Raw genomic sequence first — 27,401 nt, 5'->3', positions numbered from 1 at the left:
CACACTTATTCTCTACAAGCACAATGCAGACAAGTCTGCATGACTCTTTCCCAACAGTGTATGTGAGCTAAGGATGGAAAAAAATAGAGGGGGAAAAACCCATGTTTTTTGAGTATCAAGAAACACTGACAAGAATCCTGGACTGATGAAAATCTTTACATCTTGGGACTTACCATGTGCAAAATTTGCACATGTTTGTTCTGTGCAGAAAATGGTGTTTTCTGCACAGAAAGCACCATTATCAGCACAAACATATTTTCTGTGCAGAAAAAAAGCTGTATCTTGTATGGAGAATGCTGTAATTGGGGATTTATTCTATGCAAATTAGCACACAGGCGATTTGTATAGAAAACAGCATTCCCCCAGGTCCCTCCATTACCTGGCGCTCTGGAGCAATGTCAGGTGGCACACGGGGAAAATCAGGAGTTTAAACTGACATTGTCCCATGAAATTCATGCAATTGCGGTGAAGAATTTCACACAATGTCGCGATTAAAGATAACTTATGCCGGCAACAAACAGGGAATAACCAGCGCCAAAACATTCACGGGGAAATCACATGAATCATTTGTTGCTGGTTATTACCTGTTTATTTCTGGGATAAGTGCTCTTTAATCACGATGCATGTGAAAATCTTCACCACGATCGCATGATTTTCACAGGATAATGTTAGTTTAAACCCCCAATTTTCCTCTATTTTCCCCGTGTGATAAAGTCCTATCAGTGGCTTTCCTGAGGTTGGTGTCACCTGGTGTAGGCCCCCCCCCCCCCCGAACTGCCTTGCTCTCCTCCCTGCCTGCCTGCCCAGATCACTTGCCCAGTAGTCATGCTAGTCCCTCCAGGTGTACATACCGCCCCACTGCGTGACACCCCTCTAGTGACACCCACTATTGTCTATATGACATCTTGCTGTGTGCTTGCTGCTGTGAGTTGCTCCCTCTGAGGCTGAAAACGAGGCACCCGGCATTGATCCCATGGCACCTCATTCTAACTTCAGAGCGAACAATTTGTGCCAATAGTGGTGATGGTGGGCAGCACAGTAGGATGCTATGTAGACAGCTGCCTGCTGTCACTCTGGAGGACTGAGTTTTAATGGAAGGACTAAAGCAAAAGGCGAGTTTTTAAAATCTGTGTTAAGAGTGGTATAAGGCGGATTCAGTGCTGAACACCGCCATACATATCAGAATGGTGGATTGGGCCCTGCATTGTCTGGATTGCTCATTGTGAGAATGGGGGTAGAGTATGTTATTTGGACCATCCTTTGTGTGAGCTCTAACTGCTATTGTCTAATCTCTGAACTTTCCTGTAGGGCAACGAGTCACAGAGTTCATTTCACAAAGGTAAGTGTTATCTTGGATCCTCCAGAGCATCTTTGACCCATCCCCAGAGAGGGGCTCCGGCTGCTTCCATGGAGCTGTGCCGTGCATCATCTTTTCTATGTGTTGGGCAGACACAGCAGCAGAGCTTGGAAGATTCACTTAGGAGGTACTACATCTCCCAGAAACCCCTTGCTGGCACACTCAGGGCTTTTGGGAGTTGTAGTCGAAAAGTGTAACCTTTCTCAACATCTGGACAGGAGGCCATTGCTGTGTGTGTTGTTTCCCTTGTTGTTCTTGATGGGTTGTGACTGTTCTCACCTGTTAAGATGTATCTTTGGGATAGGCAATGTCTGATCCTGGGCCTTATAAATTCCTCCAAGGCTGCTTTCCTAACCCTAGAATCATAGAGTTGGAAGAGATCGCAAGGACCATCCAGTCCAACCCCCTGCCATGCAGGAAATCACAATCAAAGCATCCCCGACAGATGGCCATCCAGCCTCTGTTTGAAGACCTCCAAAGAAGGAGACTTCACTACACTCCGAGTGTGTTCCACTGCTGAACAGCCCTTACTGTCAGGAAGTTCCTCCTAATTTTTAGGTGGAATCTCTTTTCCTGTTGTTGCATCCATTGCTCCGTGTCCTATTCTCTGCAGCAGCAGAAAACAAGCTTGCTTCATCCTCAATATGACATCCCTTCAAATACCTAAACAGAGTGGCTATCATTTCACCTCTTAGTCATCTCTTCACCAGGTTATGCACCCACCGCTCCCTAAGTCTTTCCTCATAGGACATGGTTTCTAGACCCCTCACCTCCTTTGGATATGCTCCAGCCCCTCTAGATTCTCTAAGACTGTCCCTATCCTGACCAAAAAAGGGGGCAAATTGCCTCTTTTAGATGGCCTAAAAAGCGACACCTTTAGCAACTCACTACTTCAAACCACTGATGACCGTGATGAATCTCACACTTTAAAAGCTCCTAATGTTTAACCTGTGACAGTTGCTACTGGAAATATTTATTTATTTATTTATTTATTTATTCATTCATTCATTTATTTATTGTATTTATACTTCTCCAACAGGCCATGAGTGCCAATGACTTTCACGTCCTGGCTGTAGACTACAGGGGTAAGTGGCATTGGAAAAATAATCTCTAGAATAGAACAACTACTGGAGCTGACTGGAGATGGTGGGAACTGTAGTTTGACACATCTTAGAGAACCAGTCAGGGGACTAGTCTACACATATTATGAGCATTGCTGCAAATTTTAGCACATTCACACTGACTGTTAATTACCTTTACTTATGCGTATCTGTTCATGATCCCTCTGCTGAAAATGCACAGCTATCCAAATCCATGCAAAACAGATGGACAGCCATAATATGCGACAATGTGCATTTCTGTGGATTTCTGCAGATAATCTGGTAAAAATCACAAATAATTTCTCTACAGATTTTTAAGAGTTTTTCAGGGGGTCACCCACAAAAAGCCCAAACTCCATATTAGAATAGAATAGAATAGAATAGAATAGAATCATATCATAGAGTTGGAAGAGACCCCAAGGGCCATCCAGTCCAACCCCCTGCCATGCGGGAACTCTCAGTCAATGTATCCTCAACAGATGGCCATCCATCTGCTTAAAGACCTCCAAAGAAGGAGAATCCACCACTCTCCACTGTAAACCACTTTGAGAGTGCTGAGTTCACTATTAAGTGGTATAGAGATGTAAATGCTATTGCTATTAACTGCCATGTCTCAATGCAATGGAATTCTGGAAATTGTAGTTTGTTGTGGCACCAGAGCTCTCTGAAAGAGAAGGCTAAATATCTCACAAAACTATTAAATCTGTGTGGATGCAGCCTATATTAGAATTGACATTTTTGTATAATTTTAAAGCATCTATTCCATTTTGAGAGGGTTTGTACAATTTTATATAATTTTGTAGAATTTTAAAGCATCTATTTTCAATAAACTATAAGCTGCCTTGAACCCCATTTTAGTGGGAAAGGTGGGAGGAGGAGAATAATAATTGTTGTTTATATTGTTGTTATTATTTTTACTTCCGTCGTCGTCGTCGTTGTCATCATCATCATCATCATCATCATCCTCCTGTTTGGAAATTTAATACAAGAATAATAACTAAAAGTGTTGTACCCAGATCAAGATGAAATGAGGAGATTATTCCATCTCGCTTACTTAGGGAGATGGCATAAGGCACATTAATTCAAGCCTGCTTGCTTCAGTCTAGCCAGAAGATGGAAAGAGAGCAAAGTGGAGGGTGAGCCCTGGCACCACAGTAACTGGGATGGAAAGAGAGAGTAAATAAGTAAATAAGTATAGCTGGCCCTCCACATGTGTGGCTTTGACTTTTGTGGATTTGATTATTTCCAGTTTTGGTTACCATATGTTCTCTCTAGGAATCTTTAAACCCTTCAGTGCAACTTTGCCAGATGTTGTCCACAGAGTTGCGCTGGAGGATCTAGAGATTACTAATGAAAACACTTCTTTAGGCATTTGTAGGTCCTCCAGATCATTCTGTGATCACCCTCTGGCAGGTAGCCCACAGAGTTGCACTGGAGGACCTGGAGGTTCCTAGAGAGATGTTCTCTTAGGTAAAAAGAACTGTGGGTTTTTTATTTGCATTCCCCCCCCCCCCACATTCACAGGGGTCCTTCATTTCCCCAGGGCTGAGCCCTCCAAAAGTGGAGAATTTGCACCCTTGTCTCCTACTTGGAGACTCAGGGCCAGGTCTGATTTCTGGCAACCCTAATGGCTGGTATATGTTCCAATGCACCTGTGATCTTATGTCTTTCAGGCTATGCAGACTCCACTGGTCAGCCAAGTGAGAATGGCTTCACAAAGGACATCCTGTGCATTTATGACTGGGTGAAAGCAAGGAGTGGGAGCAGCTCCATAATCCTGTGGGGACACTCCCTCGGCACCGGGTATGTTTGGTCTTTGGAGCTTTAGAGGGCATCTACACTGTAAAAAAATAATGTAGTTTGACACCACTTTAACTGCCATGGCTGAATCCTACAGGATCCTGGGATTTGTAGATTTGTGAGGCACCAGCACACTTTGGTAGAGAAGGCTAAAGACCTTGTAAAACTATAAATCCCAGGGTTCCATAGGATGGCACTACAGCATTAAAAGTGGTGTTAAATTGCATTATATCTACAGTGTAGATACTGTTATTATTGTTGTTTGCCTTCAAGTTGTTTCTGACTTATGGCAAATTTATCATGGGGGTTTCTTGGTGAGATTTCTTCAGAGAAGGTTTGCTTTGCCTTCCCCTGAGGCTGAGAGTATGTGACTTGCCCAGGGTCACCCAGTGGGTTTCATGGCTGAGCTGGAAATCGAACCCTGGTCTCGAGAGTCATTGCCCAACACTCAAACCACTATGCCACACTGCCTCTCCAATAATCAATCAATCAATCAATCAAAACAAATGCAAATCTGTCACTAATGGTGAATCAGTGTAGCTGCACCCTTAATGAAATGTAGACTGTTCTTTTTTCTGTTGACCTCTTGAAGATGGATATTATTTTCAGGATTTGTTAAGTGCATGTGTTTCTCTTTTTCTCTCTCTTTCTTATGAAAATTTTTGTTGCGTTAGAATTCAAAACCAATCTAGCCTTCCAAACCCAGGAACAATTTAAAGTGGAGGGACAAGGATTCTGACTTCCACCCAGCCTCCCCACACAGACAATATCCTTCCAGCAAGCCCAAATATCTAAATTTTTCTCTGCGGACCCTCTCAAAATGGTGACAGGACGGGACTAGAAGAGGCTCTCGGTCTGGGCCTCCGATCTCGGTGCTCGAGGAAGGACTCGACATCATCCTGAGGGACTAGTTTATAGTACCTGCCCGTTTCAGAGTCATAGTAATACTCAGGCTCAGGGTCTCTGGATGGGGACGGTGAAACAACCCGACGTGTGCGGGTAGGCATCGGAGTCGGAGAGCGACGTTCATCTCTGGAGCCAGCAGGAGAAGCAGGTTCCGAGAGGAGTTGGACGGCCTCCTCACAAGTGTGACGGAAGGTGGGTAGAGGTCGGGACCCCAAGGCTAGATCGAGGGGACGATCCGCACGGCTGGTACCTGTGTCATGTGTCTTGGAGGTCGAGGTCTGTGACCTCTTGGCCGCCAGGCGCGGATCTGATGGTCGGGAGTCGGTATCCGACGGTCTACGGTCGGCGTCCGAGCGCCTGCGTACGGTGTCGGAGCAGACTTCGGAGTGAACTTGAGGAGTGCCCTCCTGGTCTCGTTCCAACGAATGGTGTCGTTTTGGTACTTGATGGTCGTCATCCAAGGAATAAGAACGGGGCCTCTTAGATGAAGCATAGCCTGCAGTTTGAGTTGGAGACTTGGTCGCTTCCGGAGACGTCAAGGTCTTGGTAGACGAAGGTCTCGAAGCGGAACCCGACTTCGAAGTGGTAGAAGTGGGTGCCTTCGGGACAGAGGATCTCGAGGCAGAACCCTTATGGGAGCTCGAGTCCTTGTCAACGGTCCGGCTCTCCTTGGGGACCTTCTTATGTTTTTTGTCCTTCTTAGGGGGTTTGGAGACCTCTTCGGACGGCCCCTGGGGCTCAGATGGAACATCCACGGCGAGGGCCGGCGGATCAACCGGTGGCGGCTGAGTTGGGGTCTCAGCAAGGGTCGGCAGGGGGGTCGCGGTCGAAGACGAAGCTCCCACAGAAGACATTGCCCCCGAAGTGAAGACTTTGGTATAAATCGCAGCCTTCAATCTGGTCTCCCAATTTTTCCTCGCTTGAGGGGTTAGAGACTTGCACAAGGCGCAAGAGGCTGGGACGTGAGTCTCCCCTAAACACAGAAGACAGGATGAATGGGGATCCTGGCCGGGAATCTTACCCCCACACACGGAGCACTTCTTAAAAGGCACCGATGGCATGATCCGAAGAGCAAAGTCAGACGGTCCGGTTGGCAACGAGCGAGGAAAACAAGCCGAGGGAAAGACAAGCGCGAGGTCAAAACAGTCCGGGGTCTTATTTTCCAATGATTCCTTATCAGAGATAGAGAGCGAAGTTCCTAGTGGCAGCTAATGCGGCGGAAAAAAGGAACTGGGGAAAAGAGCGGGAACGGAGGCTTTATAGGGGATGGGCGGAGTTACCGCCAAAAAGTTTCAACATGTTGCAAAGTGTACTTTGCCTAGTGATTCCAGAAGTTTCCGAAGGCACTGCGCAGGCGCAGTACAACCCATTTGTATGATTCGCAGAGACCACGAAGAAGAAGCACTATCCACGATGCTGCAGCCTTTTTCGAAAGCTCACACCGAACGAGTCTCGAAGAGAAACGACAATGCAGAAAGAACCACAACCCAGAAACATCACCCAAGGAGACTTTCCGCTATGCTTTCTGCAACCAGACTTGTTAATCTCAGATCGGCCTTTTTAGTCATCAATGCGCTTGTAGAAAGTGCGGGAGGAGTTCTTCCTGAATCTTTGTTTACGAAGTAAAGCCAGAGAGAGAGATAACCAAGGGTTTATTTGGTTGTTCTTGTTTGCTCCGGTGTTCTGACTTCTGACTCTAGGTGACAAATAAGTTGCAAAAGCCAGGACTTAGTCCTTTTGGGTTGCATCTGCACTGCAGAAAAAACACAGTTTGACACCATTTTAACTGCCTTGACTCAATGCTATGGAATCCTGGGATTTGTAGTTGTGGCCCCAGAGCTCTCTGATGGAGAAGGCTAAATGTCTCACAAAACTGCGGTTCCCAGAATTCCATAGCACTGAGCCATGGCAGTTAAAGTAGTCTCAAACTGCATTATTTCTGCAATGCAGATGCAGCCTAAGAGGTTGTAAACTTCTAACTGCATGGGGGTCCACAGGATTGAATGAAAGGGGAAAAATCCTGCACATAGAATACTAGCAATTCAGGAAGAGTTTTTAAATTTTGCCTTTCACCTGCTATTCTGGTTGTGTTTGTTAAGGGATTTTTGTTTGCATGGCAAATCATTCCACCATATAAACACACACACACCTTCTAAAATGACATAGTGACGTTGAGATTGCTTTGGCCAAGAGTTCTCATTTGATAGGCATGTCAAAAAGACTTGCCGCCTTGAATATATTGGGAGAAAGGAGGGATAAAAATAAATAAATAAATAAAGTTGATGATGATAATAATGACCGTTACCATTTGCTGCTGGGAGACTCATACCTCCCTATTTCTTATTTTCTTGCAGAATTGCGACCAATACAGCAAGGAAGCTGAAAGAAACAGGTAACTGCGGATATGTGTGCAAAGAGGAAGGGGTCAGCCTTTCAAGGGGGGAGGCTTTAGGTAATATGTATATTTGGGGAAGGTGCTTGGAAGAGTTACTTCTTTGGATGATAACTCCCAGGATCCTGCAGCCAGCATGGTTGTTGGAAGATTCTGGGGCTTTCCCAAGCTCTGCAAAAGAACCACTAACAAAATGGGGAGGATAGATTCCCCCCCCCCCCCCCTTGCCCATTTTGAGTGGGGAAAATGTGGACAGATTGAAATATTCGTTGGGGAACATTTGAGCCTATGGCTCTTGTTAGACTGCAACTTCCATCATCCCTAGGAACCACAGCCAATGGTGACAGATGATGGTGTTGTAGCTCTCAGGAAAGATAGGTGTGAAAATTGCAGCCAAAACAAATTTGTAAGAAAACTCAGCTCTTGTTTTGTTGGCATCTTTTAGGGCCACTTTTAAGTTTCTCTTCTCTTTAATGTAAGGCTGTTATTGAAGGCTGAGTCAGTTGGATTCAACCTAGAGGCTTTGGGTAGGATGTCTCTGCTAGACCTGCGTATCTGGTTTTGCAGGTTCTTGCTTGGTTTTCTTTTTCTTGCTGGTAGGGATGGGGATGGGTAGACTAAAGGCAAGAATAAAGGGTTATTGAGTCGATGTAAATTATCCCGGTAGAACGTGGATTGAACCTGTGTTGTTCACATGAATTTGGAATGCATCCAATTAAGTTTTTGGGTAGGTTGCCAAAACCCCCACAAAACCTGGGATTACTGATCTCGTGTGTTTTTGTTGGGTTTTCCTGAAAAATCTACATTGTCAGCTGTGTGAATAACCGATGTGGAAAGACCTGGGGAAAACTGAGATAAAACTCTTTTTGCCTTGAACGTGTTTCAAATACATCTGGGGGATCATTCAGATGTTGTTGTTTTTAGTGTTTTGTTACTCACACCATGGAACTGAATCTCTGCACATCTCTGCAAATTCTGTTGCTCACAGGTCTCAGTACTTGCATAAATATGGAGTCGACAATGCAAATGTATTTGAAACATATTAAAGGCATGCAGAGTTTTATCCCAGTTTCTCCCGGGTTTATTTTCATCGGTTGCTCAGACTGCCAACAATGTGAATCTTTTACAAAAAAAAGTCCTCAGGAAATAGATTAAGGGTTTTTTTTGGCAGCCCCTCCAAAACTTAAATAGATGCATTCAAAATGCATCTGAACAACAAAGATTCAACCCAGATTATTTTCACCATCTGAATAACCCCCTCATCATCGACTCTAGCTTTATTTGCAGTGCTGACCCATATAAGCAACCAAACTTGCAGAGATACACAGAGATACAGTTCCAATTTTAAAAATAGTGTGAACAACAAATTGGGAATATTTGAGATTATTATTAATCACGTTGCAAAATGAAATGTGTAAATAACCCTAAGAGTCTTCCTTTGAGGATTTATCCATATCTCCATGTCTTCCCCCTGCAAGTTTAACCCTCTGTTTAACCCCTTCTTTTGTTGTTGTTGTTGTTGTTGTACAAATGCATAAACATTAACTTTTTGTTGTAGATTTTTTGTCTCTAAGCTGTTAAAATTAGAGGGAACGAATTATAAAAAGGGGGTCTGACTAATGGCAATATATCTACTTTAGATTTATAAATATATAACCAAAAATAATCTCCATTGTTGTAACCCAATCTGATAATTTAATGTTATATAAACTACTTGTACCTTTTATGTAAACTTTCTATTTTATATGGTTTTAAGTTATAGCATGTCTTGCTGGGTCTATTGACTGTTCATAAAGATTGATTGATTGATTGATTGATATATTTCCATCTCCCCCCACACAGATGGAATCATAGTGGATGCAATTGTTCTCGAAGCTCCTTATACTAACATCAGAGACGCAGCGGCCAACATCCCCCTTACAAAAGTAAGTCTTTCTTCCCTTCTTTTAGTGACACAGATAATGTCCGGTTCAGACTGTGTGACAGCGTGGCTGAGTTACTGTGAAAGTCCCCCAGTGACAGGGCCGGATTATCAATGGCTCAATGGGTGCAATCGCTCCAGGCCACTCACTGGCTAGCATCCCAGGCTGAAGGAAGAATGGCATTGCTCATTTCTGTTATCACTTGAATGACTCCATACAAACTGAATGGGATCAGGTGGTTAGCCTCACTGAAGTTGCAGATTTTCAGTGGGCTCACATGCAGTGTGACCAGATGAAATAACTACAAAGGAGAACAAGGTGCCACAAAATGGAGGATATTGGCCCACAAAAACCTAAAAAAGGAGGATGTCTGCTCACACAAGCAAATGGTTATGCTGCTTGTTCTTGAACATTTTGTATTATTGTTTTATCGGTTCATTCATACTTTTATTTTGTTGTTGTTATGTGCTTTCAAGTTGTTTCCAACTTAAGGTGACCTTAAGGTGAGCGTATCATGGGGTTTTCTTGACAGGATTTGTTCAGAGGGTTGCCATTGCCTTCCTCTGAGGCTGAGAGCATGTGATTTTCCCAAGGTCACCCAGTGGGTTTCATGGCCAAGCCAGGAATCAAACCTTAGTCTCCAGAGTTGTAATCCAACATTCAAACCACCATGGCACACTTTTAAAATTTAATTTATCACCTCTGATAGGTCAGACATGTGCAGAAAGGCCCCTGTTTCATTATATTTTGGAATTTCTCTAGGGCCCCAGCCTCTTGCATTTGGCCTTGCGTGATGGTGTGCCTTGGTTCACTTGCTTGAGACTTCAGAAGCACCTGGAATTGAGTACACAAGGTAGCAACCAGTGAAATAGAGCTGTCTCTCCCTCTCTCTCTCTCTCTGGAGTTTATCAAACGGGAGGAATTTCTCTTACATTCGAATGAAAATAAAGTGGGGCCAGAATGCATTCACTTAAAGTCGCTAGTTTAGCGCAATTACGTGAATGCGCATTGCATTCAAACTGGCTTCCCATTGTCCGAAAATAGCATGCCATTGCCCTAATTTGCGTGTGGCAGTCTATCATGCAATAACGTGAAACCACATGATTGCGTTCGGACTGACTTCCCATTGCCCGAATTTGCATGTAGTGGGTTATCATGCAATAATGTTAAACCCCATGATTGCATTCAGATTGCCATTGGATTATACTTCCAATTTCCCTTGTCTGATAAACTCCTATGTGTGTGAAAGTGCACGAGAGACAGAGAGTGTGAAAAGGTTGAAGCTTGGAAATTTTGATTTTTTGGATTAATGACTTCCAGAATCTTCCAGCCATACTAGTCAGTGGGCAAGCTGACTGAAGGATTCTGGGAGTTATATCTCCAAAAAGCATCCAAAAACGCTGGCCCTTTTGCACCCATTCAAATGTAGCTATCAGTGAAAGGGGGAGATCAAAGCTATTATGTTTGAAGCCATGTAATCCTTTCGATTGCAGGGAACAGTGCAGGGTGTTTGGTTTTCCATGTTGACCTACTTACAGTTGCAATTGCTTGTTGGAATTTCCATTGGTGGAAAACTGTCCATTCTTACAGCCTTTACATCTTCTGTAATACAGATTATTTTTTTTCTTTCCCCTCACCAGATCTATCGCAAATTCCCTGGTTTTGAATATTTAGTCCTGGACACAATGGCCCGAGCTGACATGTACTTTCGAAATGATATAAAGTAAGTTCTTGCCTGCCCATCCATCCATCCATCCAGCCAGCCAGCCAGCCAGCCAGCCAGCCAGCCAGCCAGCCAGCAATTGACTGATCTGTCTGTCTATCCATCCATCTGTCTATCATCAGTCAGCAATCTAAAATAATATAATCTACTGCATTTATTTATTGTCTCTCAGCGCACCAAGGCCCTTGAAGCGATGCACAGTGGTTAAATGTTTAACGAGCTTGTCCTTGACTTTGGCATAGATACAAATAAAGTGGTTCCCCCACCAACTTTTCATAGTTGGAAACTGTGGCCCAAGTGGCCTAGCAACATCAGAGATGTCTAACTCCTAAGTGTGCCTAACTCTAACTCCTAAGTGTGCCTGAAGGGAAGGTGGCCCTTCATGTAAAGCATTATCAGAGAGTGACCAAGATAGCAATGGTTCTTGAAGAAGAAGAAGGAGAAGAAGACGGGGCTAACTAGGAGAGGCTGCTGCAGTTTGCTTTTGCCCAAGCTTTCTGGCAAGGGCAAAAATGGGACAACTGAGGATTAATTGGGACTCCTCTTGTCAAATTGGGACAGTTTTTTTGAGGGGTGTGTGTGAAAGTGCATATAAATACACTGCTCTTCAGAAAGAGAACTGCTCATAAACCAATTAATTGAGATTGTATTTGGGCTGGGACCATTGGAGTTTGTTTTTCAGAGAGCTGTTGATGGTTACTTGATGGAGGTGCACTCACCCATGAAATTCACATTTTCCCGTTTGTTCTCTCTGCCCAGCAGTCTTAAAAAACATTTTTGCAGCGACAGTCACAGGCAGTCGGACTACTTTGTCCCCTTCGAGATTCTAGAGCCTCTTCCCCCCACTAAAAATTTACCCCAAATACTTAATAGTGCCCCACAGTCTTTTGAGAACTACAAGTTGAGTCTCCCTTATCTCAAATGCTTGGGACCAGAAATATTTCGAATTTTTTTTTGGATTTTGAAATAATTGCATTTATCCTAATGAGATATCTTGGAGGTTGGACCCAAGTCTAAACATGAATATACCTTATACACCTAGCCTGAAGGTAATTTCTTACACAGTATTTCTAATAATTATGTGCATGAAACAAAATTTGTGATCTGGTCTTTCTGTGGCACAAAAAGGAGGTGCAAAAAGTGGCTCCTTTTCGTGCCGTGAAAAGGACGCCATAGCTGCTGGCACCACCGCTTTTTGGCACTCCTTTGGTGCAGCACGTGTACATGCTGCTCCAAGGGAGTGCCATGACACCTCGCACTGTGTGGTGAGGTGCGTGGTGTCACGCCACCATGGGGGCGGAGTTGGGGCATACGGTGTGAGACCCCCACACACCCCCACTCTGCCCCGGTGTCGACATTTATCACTGGTCTGTACAGTCTCTTAGCTACATAGCAGAGGCACTAGGAAACTTTGTCAGTGAATTGGGAAGACGTATAACAGGACAGTGGCAATAGTGTCCTGATGCACATTGGCACTCCCCAGCTGATGTCATGCTCATTGGTCCTGTTGTGCATCAGATACTTTGCCGGCTCCCCTATGTAGTAATATAATACCAGCCCTTTACTGGAGACAGATGTTGTAGAACTGCCTGATTATAATCCCACGGATGTACATTCAGGTATCAAGACCTACGTCACTAACAGGATTCCCACCATTGTTTTGTGTATCCTTCCTTGTTCATAACATTCTTCTCTCATTACCTGGCCACACACTCTTTTCACTACCCTCTGATGTGGCTCAGCCATAACTGTCCCAGTTTTCATCTGTGCAAAGTTGGAGGTGATGTAAACCTTGGAATGCTTGCTTGACTTTGGCCATGCTGGCTTTGCATGCGGGGAGTTGCGGCTCATCAAAATCTGGGCTCAAGGGGTGTGTGCCCTACACAGTTAATTCGGTTTGACCCCACATTAACTGTTATGGCTCTGCCCTATGGGATCCTGGGTTCTGTGATTTGGGGAGGGATCCGGAATTCTTTAGTCAGCTGTCAGTTCTCTAACTCCTAAGTGTGCCTGAAGGGAAGGTGGCCCTTCATGTAAAGCATTATCCTTTTATTCAGGTTAGACTTAACCTTTTCCTTTAAAAGTACTTCTAGCTCTCACACTCACTTTCATGTGCCTTTGCTTGGTTTCATCTTCTCACAAGGGTTGCGGACGGGGGGGGGGGGGGGAGAAAGTCTTTGCAGCATTGGAGATGAAAAATACCCCCAAAGTAACTTCCTACTGAGTTACTAGGGAAAGGAGGGGGTCAAATCAGTAGATAGTGGTAGCTCAGTTTGTTTTGATGGTCTAAAGCTATGAAAAAAACAGAATAAGTTTTGGTTCAACTTCCTTTTTTCTCCTCCATCCGTAGTGTCAAAGTGTTGTCCAGTCCTCTCTTGATCTTACATTCAGAAGATGATAAAGTCATACCAGTACAGTTGGGAAGAAAGGTAACTTTAGAATCATTACTGTGTCTTTTTAAAGGGTGGGGGGATGGCTGTGGATGGGAATGGAAGGATGGGTTTGTTGTTGTTTGAGTTGTTTTTTCCGGCACATTTGAGTTGTTTTTCCCAGCACACTGTCATGCCTTCTCATATTTCTGTGGCAATCTTGAAAATAATGGTTGTGTCAAAGAGGGAATTTCTGCATGTATTGCTTGCCATTCCACAAGCAGGGGCATTTAAACATTTTAAAGCCTTTTTGGAGTGTTTCAACATGCTTGAATTGTTTAATACATTTTCATCTTCTTTAAATTTTATATTAACTTTAACCTGGAATTGTCTCTGTTGTTTAATCTCTTTGCTGCCTTAAGATCTCATGATTAAAGAATAGGATAAAAATACTTTGATTAAAAAAAATGGAAGCAAACCATTCCAGATTTGATTGATCATTGGAGAACATACAATCAGGCCAGTCTCCATGTGCCGGCATCTCACGCCTTCCCTTTTTTCAACACTCACAGGTCTTTGATATTGCCTACAATGCCTCTGAGAAGAAAGACGGTGTCCAGTTTATTGCCTTCCCGGCAGCCATGGGCTTGGGCCATGACCACATAGCAACTAACCCCGAACTCGCTTCTATTCTGAAGTAAGTATGCTTTCGGAGCACTTTGGTGAAACTGGACTGGGAGGACTGTTGTCCTTTCCAGTAACTGGATGCACTTCAAGGACATCATCCCCAGGGCCACCCAAGGATGCCTGGAGATTCCTATGGATACCTCTCACAGCATAGCAAACTACACTGGGGAGCAGCTTCCACATTGATTCCTCCTTCTCTCTGACTAGGAGCATCACCAGGAGGATGTGGGCTGCATCAGGTGACCCCAAGGAGGGGAAGACACTACTGCTCTCCAAACATCTGCCTTTTGGCAGAAATGCCCTGTAGCACTCACCCGTGTCCCTTTCAAATGCTGAAGATGGCATATGTGGGGCAAGGCTTAGTGGGAGGGAAAGGAGAGGCCTTTGGTTCTTTTTTTTAAAATTAAAAATATAAATTTAAAATTTAGTTTTTAATTTTTAAATTGAAATTGAATTTTTTTTAAATTACAAAAATTAAATGTTAGATAAAAAAAAACACCCCAAAAAAACAAAAACAAAGAAACATTGCATCTTACCAAATTTCCTTTTTAACCACATGAAACTATATACATGTAAATACTGTTTAGCCTGTGCCCATGGTATTGTAATTTAAAAGTCTAACTTTAATTTGGCTCATTGTTTTATGCCACAACTCTTGCCATTACATTGAGCGATTTACGAGGATTATGATTTATGAGTAACCTTAGTACAAAAAACCGTGACTAAGGATTCTGCATGGTGCGGTATAGAAGGAGGTCAATTGGGGCAGGTGACACCATGAATTACTGCACCGGGTGATGCCAATGCTAGTGATGCCACTGTCTCTGACAACATGGAAACAGCTGTGTTTGGGGGGGAGGGTCTGTGCTGCTTAACAAGGTAGTTTTGGAGGGGTGGCATGGGGAGACAGAGCTATGGAGATGTGTCTTCCATATCCAGGACCTCAGCCTCAGTTCAGGGTTGCAGAAGCAGCAGGGGTATGCAAGTGCATTCTTGGCTGATGCACCTTGGTTTGCTTATGCTACAGTTAGAGGCACTGTTCCTTCAGTTGTGCATCTGATTTCACAACCTTACTTTGCAACACATAGGAAAATCAACACATAATTCAGGATGTGGCAATTTGTACAACACAACTCCAACATAGAACACTATGGGGTGTACTCCTCTCCACTTTGCATTCATTCTACAAACCATTGTGGAAGCCATTGCTGTTAGGATTTTTAAACCAGGATTTCCTAGAATTGGGGTTCTATGAAATCTCAGCTAGGGGTTCTGAGAGAGATTGTAACTCACAAAATTAAACATTTTTGAAAAGCTATTGCTATAGTAATTGTCATGCGGGGCTTCCCTGAGATCTGAAAATTATTTCATCCCAAAGGAAAAAAGGTTGGGAAAGGCTGCTCAAAGTGAACCCACAACCTGGGCATCCTATTAAAAATCTGTCTCTGGCTATTCTTTTTCTGCCCCAACAGAAATTTTCTCAAGCGCTTTAAGTGACATCCATGCAGCCAGATCTGCCACCAACCCCAAGACCACACCAGCAAGGAGACCTTCAATTTCAGATCCTAGACCTGTCACAGATAATAAAAGAAATGGTAATAACAAGTGTGGTTTTTTGTTTTATTTTGTCATGCAGATTTTCAGGAATGTACAATTCTATATTGGAAGCAACAAGACAGTGTGCAGGAACAACACAAAGAGATGCTCTGGGACCTCTGGGAAATTTTTTTTTGCATTCTTTGTACAGATACATCTACAAGTGGATCCCCTAAATAGTTGCTGAACAGATCATTCTCTTTCCACTTACTGCATCTGCAGGCCAGTGGTGGGTAGCTGCTCAGTATGTATGGGGCAATTTGCTGAAGAGATGTAGTAGTGCAAGGGGCATCCAGTACATAGCACCTGTTATATACCACAAGGTATATTTTTAAAGCACATTGGTCGGGCTATGTGGAAAGATTACAGAAAATTTGGAGCAGGTTCCTACCCTAACCTCTCGAGAAAAGATCCTTGATTATAAGATAGTTACAAGCAGCCGTGGCAACTCTGAGATTTAGCTTCCTTTTGTTGTTTTATCATCTCTCAGGAGCAGGTGCTGTGGTCTCTACTAAATATTCATCCATTTTCTTTTTAAAATAAAAAAATAAGATTGGATAAATTTAGGGTGCATCTACACTGTAGAAATAACACAGTTTGACACCAATTCAAGTGCTACAGTTCCATTCTATGGAATCCTAGGATTTGTAGTTTTGCAAGGTCTTCAGTCTTCTCTGCCAAAGTGTATTGGTGCTTCCCAAAACTACAAATCCTAGGATTCTGAAGGATGGAGTTATGGCAATTAAAGTGGTGTCAAGCTATATTATTTCTACAGTGTAGATGCACCCTCATTCTTACCATTGGTACTTCTTACAGTGTTGATTAGAAGCAGATTTTATCTCTGGGCCTGTCTGTCTTGAGAGATATTGAGTTTATGACTTCTCCACACCCACCTCTCCCTCCCTGGGATCATAGAGAATTCCAGTTAGAGGAACTCCCAAGTGCATCAAGAACTACAATTCCCAGGACCCCAGGGGAGGGGAAGGGATGACACTGAAACCAAATTTAAAATCTGTAAAGCACACACACTCCAATTTATCTGCATTTCTACAATATTGCCAAAAATCCTCCCATCTCCCTCAGCACTTACACACACAAAAGAAAAACAATGGGTAACATCTACTTCTGCTATGCACTAGGCAATGAAAGGGACGTGTTTCCCATCACATCCAGTACAGCAGGCTAAACTTGCAAGGTTCTTCCAAATTCACATGTGCAGCTTCTCAGCCGTGTCATTGGCCAGCATCTCATCTGCCACATCCCGGGGCACGTTGGGTGGGGGGATCTTCAGGTCTGAAGGTTCGACATGCCAGATGTCCCGAGCATATTCCTTGATGGTCCTGTCACTGGAGAACTTCCCCGAGGAAGCAATGTTCCTGATAACCATTTTGGTCCACTCCTTGGTGTTCTGTGAAGGAAGCAACCTGCTAAGAACCTGACTTAGCCATGCCAAATGTCTTATTTCCATATGCACAGTAGTGGCTGGAGGCTCCCATGTCCAGAGGCGTCAGTAGGGGGTGGCAGGTGTGTGGACCCCACTTAGTGACACCTCCAAGGAGGATGAACACCTGGTGGGGCAGTCACTCATTCTGTCCCAAGATCCCTCCCAGCCTTCTTCTAGCATTCAGGGTGCCTCTGCTGTCTGTCCACTGCGGCCTCTGATGGGACAGATTTCTGGGTTTGGCAGGGTGGAAAAGGGAGGCAATGGTGACAGAGATGGCCATAGACTTCTTCCTTCTGGAGGAGCAGAGGAGTCTGTGATTGCCAATGCTGCCACCGCTTTTACTGACTCCATTTCCTGTCACCAGCCAAGTGGCTGGTGCAAACCACCCCCTCCAGGAACACAGTGGCCTTGGGTGGTAGAAGGGGCAACTGAGTGGTGTGCCAGGCAGTTTAGCTGGGACTGGGAGGGCAACAGAGGTGGTCAAGAGGGGAAGCATGGATGGCAAGCACCCCTCCCTGCTTGCTACTGCTTCTCCTTCCATCACCCCATCACTTCCCACTCTTTGTCTGCGGGGAAGGGAGGTGTTTTGGGATATTAGGCCAGGTAGTGCTACTGTAACAGCGTGGGCATTGGCATCCTGTTCTTCCATGTTCCCCCTTCTCCCTTTTTGCAGGGCCAGAAGGATCACTGGGGGGCCTGGTCAAAGCCCCCATCTTTGCTCCATGTACAGAGGGAGGCAAACATGATCCCTCCCTATGTTGGTAGCTCCCACTCGCTGGAGCTGTTGGGTGGCCAACTGCCTGGGGGGTGACAGCATGAGTTACCACACTGGGTTGACACCAACCCTACTCCCATGTCAGTGGGAGTGGCAAATCCACTCCAGGCTTTACTCTGAAGGAGCTATCCAATACGCTGAACTTCTTTAGGTGAAAGAGTTTTCAGAACCATGGAGAGCTTCTTTAGATTCAAACCTGCAGCAGATGCACTACCCTGCCTTTTTGATGCGGGACTCGTAATCTTTTCACAGCACTCCCTGCCCTGCACCCTACAGATTAGAGAAACTACCTTTGTCCTGAAAGGGGCAGCTGGGAAGTCTCTGGAACAGCAGAAAATAAATTCACTTCATTTTCTACATGGCATTCTTTCAGATTATTTAAAGATGGCTATCACATCAATTCTCACTTTTCTCCAAGCTAAACGTACCTAGTTCCCTAACTCATTCCTCATAGGGTTTAGTTTCTAGACCTTTGGTCATCTTGGTCATCCTTCTTTGGGTAAAGTCCAGTTTGTCAATATCCCTCTTGAACTGTGGCGGCCCAGCATGAAACACCATGTAGTTGTACACTTGGTGAGTTAGGACACCTGGGTTGCCCATCTAAAGTCCTGCCAGAAAAATATTCCCTCTTCCCACCCTGCACCTTGCTTACCATGTACAGTTGACTGACTTTCTCTTGACATTTGACGTAGGCTTCATAGTCTGCAAAGACTTTAAACCTATTAGTGAGCAAAATGAAGAAGCCAAAAGAAGTTAAAAAGATTCGCCTACTGAGCACTGTTATAGTATCTCATAAAAAAATTTAAAATAAAATAAATGACAATACGATCATCAACATATCCCTAACTATCACCCTGCTGGATCAGCCAAGCTTCTGGCATGGGCGAGAAGCATTGCTCGACTGGCTGCTCGATTGCTGCTCCCAAGGGGACTGGGTGCAAAGTAAATTTCTCCCAGCCAGGATGGAATGAGATGCAACTGGCTTCCCACTCTCCCCCGCCCCCCTGAGAGGAAGGACTTGTCAAGACCATGTTGCTCGTCTCTACATGCCCCAACACGACTCTCAACCTGAGAGAGTGAACTACTATTTCAAAGAATCAACCCCAGGGACATGCCTTCCCCACACAGCTTCCAGTCACTGTTTATACATTCCACATCTATGTCTAGCTTCCCTCGATTCATGCTTTTTCCATGTTCCAATAATAGGTACTGGTAATAATATGGAAAGTTCACAGTCAGCCCTCCGTATCCACAGATTCAACCATCACGGCTTGAAAAGATATAAGAACATATATAAATACCCCAAAGCATACCTTGATCATGCCATTTTATACATAAGAAATCATTTCACTACACCATCATATTTAACGAAATTTGAGCATCCAGAGATTTTGGTATCCCACCCGATACTGAGGGTCCACTGCATTTATCTAATTTGGGTTGAATTCTCCCTTTTCTATGCTAAAGGTCTGTAAGCCCTCATGTATCATTTTGGGGGGTTTGGATGGGCTGTCAAAAAGAGGAGGGGGGAGGGAAGCCCCCACCCACCAGCCCAGCAGAACACAGATCCAACCCAACCGTCATATGATTTAAAACTTTTGCAGAGCAGAATTTGACCAAAAGTGGGCCTGGTAAACTACAGCATGGCTGAGCCACCTTTGCTGAAGAGTGCAGCTGTAGCCACAATAACTGGCAAGAATCTTTCTCCACTCACCGGTCATGGTGGAACAGCATGTTGACCATGTCTCTGAACATGTCAGGATCTTTGGGTGAAAAGAAGCCACTCTTGATCTGGTCGATGACTTGCTTGAGCTCAGGAAGCCTGTCGTAGTACTCTTGAGCATTGTACCTGGGTGAAAGCAAGCAGGAAGAGGATGCTTTAACACCAAGTGAGGGAGATTACACAAGCACTTGGAAATATTATTTTGGACTACAAATTCCAGAATCCCTGGGACCCTGGGGAATTCTAGGAAATGCTATCCCCAAAAGTCACCTTTTCTAAGCTTTGTTGGAGACAGGTTGAGTCTCCCTTACCCAGAATTCCAAAATATTCCAAAATCTAAAATTGTCCACATGGATGGCTGAAATGGTGACACCTCACCCTTCTGAGAGTACACAAACTTTATTTTATGCACAAAACTATTTTAAAGTATTATGCATAAAATTACTTTCAGGCTATGTGTAGAAGATGTATACAGTACATAAATGAATGCTATTTAGACACTGGTCCCATCATCAAGATATCTCATTATGTATATGCAAATATTCCAAAATTCCCCAAAATCCAAATTCCAAAACACTTCTGGTCCCAGGCATTTCAAATAAGGGACACTCAACCTGTATAATATGCAGTCCCCCCTCAGGCCTTGGACATCTAGATAATTTTTCTCCAGACTGTGAAACATGAAAACAGATGCTTTTAAAAAAGTTAATTGTACGGTAGCTCATACTGGAGATGGCTGATTATTATACTGTAACATCTATAGTTTCTCCTCCCTTCCCTTTCTATACTGCCTACTAATTAAACCAGAGGAGGCACAGAATTCCACACCCACCAAATAAGATAATTACTGATTAGGTAATGAAGCAGATACTACTAATAAAGTCGTCATACTGCATTGCTAGGATGCAATTGGTCTCCTGTGCTATGGCTAAACCACTCCAAATTACTGCTCTCCAGATGCATTAGACTACAGCCCCCATCATCTTGGTTTGTAAAACCGATATTTTTTTGTTTCATGCACATAAGTATTTTAAAGTATTATGCATAAAATAACTTTCAGGGTATGTGTATAAGGTGTATATGAAACATAAATGAATTTCATGTTTAGACATGGGTCCCACATCTAAAATTGTTGTTATTGCTGTGTGCTTTCAAGTCATTTCTAACTTATGGCAATCCTATCATGAATTTGCTCAGAGAGGGTTTGTCCTTGCTTTCCTCTGAGGATGAGAGATTGTGACTTGTCTAAGGTACCCAGTGGCTTTCCATGGTCAAGCAGGGATTTGAACCCTGGTCTCTCAGTGACCTACTCCAATGCTGCAACCACTATAGCATTCTGACTCTCACTAACATTCGCTTTACATTATTCACTTATGGAAATAACACTTTACAAGGTTAAAGTATTTGCCTTCCCTATCCGAAACTGCTAAAAGGAGGTGGAAATCATGCAACCTGAGCAACAGAGATCCAGCAAGTGAAATCAAAAGCTTTCATGGCCAACATCCATAGTTTTATGTGGGTTTTGGGGGCTATGAGGCTGTGTTCTAGAAGAGTTTATTCCTGACGTTTAGCCAGCAGCTGTGGCTGACATCTTCAGAGACACCTGGCTTAAGGAGACAACATGTGAAAGGTATCCCGGAGTCCAAGTAGACCACAAATTGAACTTGAGTCAACAGTGCGATGCGGCAGCTAACAAGGCCAATGCGATTTTAAGCTGCATCAATAGAAGTATAGTGTCTAGATCAAGGGAAGTAATAGTGCCACTCTATTCTGCTTTGGTCAGGCCCCACCTGGAATATTGTGTCCAGTTCTGGGCGCCACAATTCAGAAAGGACATTGAGAAACTGGAGCCATGTGTCCAAAGGAGGGCGACTAAAATGGTGAAGGATCTGGAAACCATGTCCTATATGGAATGACTTAAGGAGCTGGGGATGTTTAGCCTGGAGAAGAGAAGGTTAAGAGGTGATATGATAGCCCTGTTTAAATACTTGAAGGGATGTCATATTGAGGAGGGAGCAAGCTTGTTTTCTGCTGCTTCAGAGACTAGGACCCGGAGCAATGGATGCAAGCTACAGGAAAAGAGATTCCACCTTAACATTAGGAGGAACTTCCTGACAGTAAGGGCTGTTTGACAGTCAAACACACTCCTTCTTTGGGGTGTAGTGGAATCTCCTTCCTTAGAGGTCTTCAAATAGAGGCTGGATGGCCATCTGTCAGGGATGCTTTGATTTGGATTTCCTGCATGGCAGAATGGGGTTGGACTGGATGGCCCTTGTGGTCTCTTCCAACTCTATGATTCTATAATTCTATAATGCTGCCATGGAAAATAGTGGAGTATATATACTGTTGGTGGAGAAGAGGTGATTTCCATGTTAATCTGCGTATTGTTCTGTTTTTGAATGGCAGGGTCTCAGGGTGTCCATTTACTTATCATTTTGTTAGTTTTGGTCCAGCCCTCTAATGTGCCAAGGTCATTCTGAATTTGGATTCTGTCTTCTGGGAACATGTACACCTCCTAATTTTGTGTCATCTATAAATTTGATAACCATGCCCTCTATTCCTTCATCTGAATCACTGATAAATATGTTGAATAGCACTGGGCTCTGTGGCACCCCACTGGTCACTTCTCTCCAGGATGAAGAGGAGCCGTTGCTGAGCACCCTTTGGATTCTGTCCTTTGAGTTGACACAATGTGTCTAACTTCAACAACTGCACAACACTGCTTGAAGCTTTATGGATCACACCAATGGCTATCCTACAACCTATGCAATGCCAAGTACTTTCACAAGTGTGCAATCAAGAGTATGAGCCCATACACAAGAGTCCTAGTGTAGTTGTGACATCTGAGTGTTATCAGTCACACAACAAGGGCACACCTTGCTTCAGTCCATTCTGAATTACTTTTGTTCCTGTGTCTCTAAATCAATATGGTAACTGTGCCAAGCCTGGGTCCCAGTTTTCCCTCCTGCATTTTCCTATGCCATTTGGAAATGAGGTGTGCTTTCCCATCCATTTTCAACCCAGTTGCCATTGCATCATATGTGGAAACATGGCCTCCCAGCCCCACTCACCCTCTCCGGTCCAGCTCCGCCACATCCTCCACCCTCATGCCAAAGATGAAGAGATTCTCTTCTCCAGCTTCTTCTGCCATTTCAACATTGGCACCATCCATAGTTCCGATGGTCAGAGCCCCATTAAGCATGAATTTCATGTTGCCGGTGCCCGAGGCCTCTGTACCAGCTGTGGAGATCTGCTCCGATAAGTCTGTCGCTGGGATCACTGCCGAGAAGAGAACATCCTTGATGCTGTTGCACTGCACCGAACCCTTATTGTTCACAGCCAACAAAAAACAACAAACCTATACAGTACATGGAAAAACAGAACTTGGAAACAATGGCTGACATTCTCCATTACAGTCTATGTTTCTTAACTTTATGGCTCCATTAGTTACAGTGGAGAAACCCAATGGAATCCTGTTAGTGAACTGCAACTTAGCCACAGTAGTCCATGCCCTGGTAATCTCAATTTGACTACTGCAATGCATTCTATGTGAAGCTGCCCTTGAAGACAACAAGGAACATGCAGCTAGTGCAAAATGCAGCAGTTCAAATGCTCACTGGCATTCCATTAAGATATCCTACAGCAGTAGTTCTGAAAGAATTGCACTGGATGCCAATACATTTTTGATCTGCATTGAAGGTGCTGGCAATAACATTTTAAGCCCTAAACAGCTTGGAACCTTGATACTTGAGGGAGCTTTGCTTCCTCTACATGCCTGCCTGAGAATTGAGATCTACTGGAGAGGCCCTTCTCCAGGTCTCATCAATAGAGAAATACATGGAAGAAGTTCCTTCCCCAGCAACCTGATTGGTGCCAACACTGGCATCATTTCAATATCAAGTTAAAACCTGGCTTTTAATTAAAGCCTTTGGGCCAAACTGATTGTATCTAGGCTGCATATGTTTTATAACATATAGCTGTGTCTTCAAGTCCTTTCCAATTTACGGTGATTATGAGAGAAATCTATCATGGATTTTTCTTGGCAAGACTTGTTCAGAGGTGGTTTGCCATTGCCTTCCCCTGAGGCTGAGAGAGAATGACTTGCCCAAGGTCACCCAGTGGGTTTCATGTTGGAGCTGGGAATCGAACCCTGGTCCCCAGAGTCATAGTCCAACATCCAAACCACTATGCCATGCTGGCTCCCCTGTTTTACAGCTACATTATTCAAAATTGTTTTAACCAATTTATATTGTCTGGTTTTAATTTGAAAATGATTGCACACATGTAAGACCATTAAGGGTGCATCTACACCATGATTCCCAAAATGGGCAGTACCCCCCCCCCCCGGGAGTGGTGGAAAGATCCAGAGGGGCAGTGAGGAGAAAAGGGGTCTTTCAGTCAAAGTACTGGTGCAGAAGAAAGACAAGGGGAGCCAGGGGCGTTTAGGACCATGGTGGGGATGATGGTTGCATGAAACTTCTTTTCAGGGTCCCTTAAAACTCTTGCAGAGCCATGCTGGTCACTTTAGTGGAATTATCACTGCTATTGTGCTTTATTGAAGTGTTTGTATGTAATTTTCAGATTGGAATCCTGCCTCGATCCATCTGGGAGAGATGGGAAAATATAAATAAATTATTATTATATTATTCATGTGGTGGTATCTTCTACTCTTCACTTCCCCACATGAGCTCACTCCCTTAGCTGCCTCTTTCACTATGGACTATGGATGTTATCAGACAAGGGAAATTGGAAGTATAATCCAATGACAATCTGAACGCAATCATGGGGTTTAACGTTATTGTGTGATAGACTACCACACGCAAATTCGGGCAATGGGATGTCAGTCCGAGGGCAATCATGGAGTTTCACATGATTGCGTGAGAGGCAATCACATGCAATTTCAAGCAATGGCAAGCTATTTTCAGGCAATGGGAAGTCAGTTCAAATGCAATTTGAATTCACTTAAATTTGCTGAACTAGCGAATTCACGTGAATGCGTTCTGACCCCACTTTCATTTCATTCGAAATTAAGAGAAATTCCTCCCGTGTGATAAACTCCTTTATCACATTGGGGGGGGGGACGTCATTGTCCCATCCCTATCCCATGATTCTTGTGTGATCACAGCAAGTACTTTCACACTAAACCGTGCTTATCTGGACATTATCCCACCCAGAAATGTCTCCTGTGAGCGAAGTGGACTTGCCCCCTCATTTCCCGTCATTTGGCATTATTGGGACATCCCACTAATGCAATTCCATTTCACTGATGGAACATGACAGAATCATCATGATGTAGTGAGAAAGCCTTTCTCACAATCACTTTCACCCGCACTTTCTGGACGGGATAAGGATGCCCATCCCCGTGTGCCATCCCCATGTGATAAAGTCCTAAGTGTGGTGGCTGGGAAATTCTTGTGTGGCTTCAGTGCAAGGCATCTCTTCTGTGGCTTGGAGCGGTGCCATTTTGGGACAGACTGACTCCTGAAGCAGAATCCTTGGATTCCTCCTATACCTCATTCCTGAAGGTGGAGACTGCTGTCTCCCACTTCTAACAACAGCCTTCTGCTTTGGGAGTTAAGAGAAGAAAGAATCCCTGGACTCCCCCTGCACCCCACTCCTGTAGCTGGAGGATCTGTGTCAATGGTAGACAGTAGCCATCCTCACATTCACTGGCTCCAGTTACTTGGTCCTAGGGTGACTGAGTGGCAAAGGGAGCAGTGACTGAGATTGGCTGTTTTGAATGTGCAGTAGAACAATAGACATCAAGAAATATGTCTTTGGGGAGGAGGTGCTAGAGTTGTCATCTAAGAGGTAAGGGACCAGTAGTGCAAAAACGTTTGGGGACCACTGATCTATACCATAGAAATAATGAAGTTTGACGTCACTTTAAGTGCTGTAGCTCCATCCTACGTAACCATTTGTAACCCTGTCACCACTGCGTTCGCACTGAGCATGCTCACTGGGTTGTCTGACTGGCAGGTGGTCCCCTAGCTTCCCTGCTAAAAATATCTTCCCCTGCACACCTGGGGTTCTCCCCAAAGCATGCTAGCCGCTCTCCTTTGGTGCATGGATAGTATCATTTTGACTATATAATAGGTATCAGTACTCAGAGGTTGCCACATTTCAGTCCTTCATATCCAGGCATCTTATTTGCATATTATGCAAATCATTGTACCTATGCATATTATTAATTTGCATTCTGAAAATGCAAATTCAACATATTAATCATTGCACCTCTCCCATTATGTTTCAACTTTGGTACCAGACATTTTTCTTCTATTTCTTCCTAGCTGTTTGGAAGCAACGTTCCATCATGGTGTCTAACCCTAGGTTCAAGCCGCTGACATAATAATCACACAAGGCCATCTCTGCTTGCCTCCTTTCTTTTCTGGGCCTGTTGGTGGAAGAGGGGAGGGAATGGAAGAATAAGGTTGCAATGCTACCCCTGTGCAGTAGCAACCGGTGCCTGAGAGACAGGATGAGGCTCCCACCGGTCTTCTTGTACATTTTCCTGCTTCGTCACCACTGCCACATTTTAATCTACCCATTGGTCTGTGCCGAAAGAGAAATCTGGGATTTACTGCTTCAACTGGCTCAGTCAGGAGGCAAGATGGCATCAGCACAGTTAGGTGGCATTTTAACTAGCTCTGATATCTTTGTTTACTTTTAATCCTTGTATCTTGCATTTTAATTCTTCCGCCTCATCCTGCCTGAAATGTCTGGCTTTTTCTAGCTGACTATTGCATCTTATTTTTGTGCAGCATTGTTTACCTCTCATTTGCTTTGTTTTAGAAACTCTATCCTGCCCATTTACATTCTCATTATTTTCCTCCTTGGCTTTATTGTTAGTCACTCTGCTCTACTAGGGACTCTCTTAGACTGAAACAGAAGCCAAGAACTTTAAAACCTTGGGAATTTAATATTTCAGGTTTTGAATTTGTTTTTTGTTTTAGGTTTCTTTCTGTGATGATCTACAATAAATTTTAAATTGGAAGGAAAAAAACCATTCCAGAACATGTTTGGGGATAGGTAAATACAACAAGGCCTCCAAACAATTCAAAATTGATGAACTGCTAGCCTGTGAGAGAACTGTCAGTATCTCAAACATAAGCTCAGTGCTTACAATTCCCACTACTTATGGTTTATCAATCTTTGGATAATGAAAGTGAGACTTTATCTGTGCCTTTTGAAACTGGCCCAGTTGGATGGAACATATTTTAGTCCCTTCAATCTGGGATTTTCCGGGTTTTCCGGGACAAATGGCAACCCTATTATCATGGGAAACAGTTGAAGAGGCTAGCCTTACCTTTCTCAGCCAGAGATACCCTGTAATTCTCCAGGAAAATGACCTTCAGCTTGTTACCAACCACGGGGTCGTTGTTCACCACGTGGCCCACGGAGGTGATCAGCTTGATGATCATTTTGGCCATGTGGTAGCCAGGAGCAGCCTGAAAGGAGAGCAGGGTCAGTTGCCCAAGGGCCAATAATCATAATAATGGTTTATTTATAGCCCGCCCAATCCGGGCGGGTTACAGCAATAAAAATACAGAGAATACAATAAAATAAGCTAAAAGAATTCACAGCTAGAGCTGATGGAACTGGGCCTC

The 27,401-nt window shown here is 44.0% G+C and overlaps 2 protein-coding genes across 3 annotated transcripts in view; one reads left to right on the top strand and one right to left on the bottom strand.

Moving 5' to 3' along the window:
- Positions 1 to 15,850, top strand: part of LOC149315298 (protein ABHD12B-like) — a 48,356-nt gene extending 32,506 nt beyond the window's left edge. For both annotated transcript variants that reach the window (XM_089522910.1, XM_089522911.1), the window contains exons 5-13: positions 1,309 to 1,339; positions 2,397 to 2,442; positions 4,131 to 4,260; positions 7,518 to 7,555; positions 9,398 to 9,480; positions 11,118 to 11,200; positions 13,551 to 13,629; positions 14,142 to 14,266; positions 15,729 to 15,850. In XM_089522910.1, the coding sequence (XP_089379036.1) occupies positions 1,309 to 1,339; positions 2,397 to 2,442; positions 4,131 to 4,260; positions 7,518 to 7,555; positions 9,398 to 9,480; positions 11,118 to 11,200; positions 13,551 to 13,629; positions 14,142 to 14,266; positions 15,729 to 15,753 (640 nt within the window). In that variant the 3' untranslated portion in view covers positions 15,754 to 15,850. The remainder of the gene's footprint in view (positions 1 to 1,308; positions 1,340 to 2,396; positions 2,443 to 4,130; positions 4,261 to 7,517; positions 7,556 to 9,397; positions 9,481 to 11,117; positions 11,201 to 13,550; positions 13,630 to 14,141; positions 14,267 to 15,728) is intronic.
- Positions 15,846 to 27,401, bottom strand: part of LOC149315297 (glycogen phosphorylase, liver form) — a 66,393-nt gene continuing 54,837 nt past the window's right edge. The window contains exons 17-21 of the mRNA XM_089522909.1: positions 27,101 to 27,242; positions 22,866 to 23,073; positions 19,786 to 19,920; positions 18,724 to 18,790; positions 15,846 to 17,260 (exon numbers count right to left, since the gene is read on the bottom strand). Coding sequence (XP_089379035.1) covers positions 17,060 to 17,260; positions 18,724 to 18,790; positions 19,786 to 19,920; positions 22,866 to 23,073; positions 27,101 to 27,242 — 753 coding nt within the window. The 3' untranslated portion in view covers positions 15,846 to 17,059. The remainder of the gene's footprint in view (positions 17,261 to 18,723; positions 18,791 to 19,785; positions 19,921 to 22,865; positions 23,074 to 27,100; positions 27,243 to 27,401) is intronic.

Source organism: Sceloporus occidentalis, unplaced genomic scaffold (genome assembly GCF_023333645.1).
Source record: "Sceloporus occidentalis isolate IW3139 unplaced genomic scaffold, rSceOcc1.0.p SCAF_4, whole genome shotgun sequence".
NCBI classification, from domain to species: Eukaryota; Metazoa; Chordata; class Lepidosauria; order Squamata; family Phrynosomatidae; genus Sceloporus; species Sceloporus occidentalis.
The sequence above is the reverse complement of the archived record's forward strand: the minus strand, read 5'-3'. Positions and strand labels throughout refer to the sequence as shown.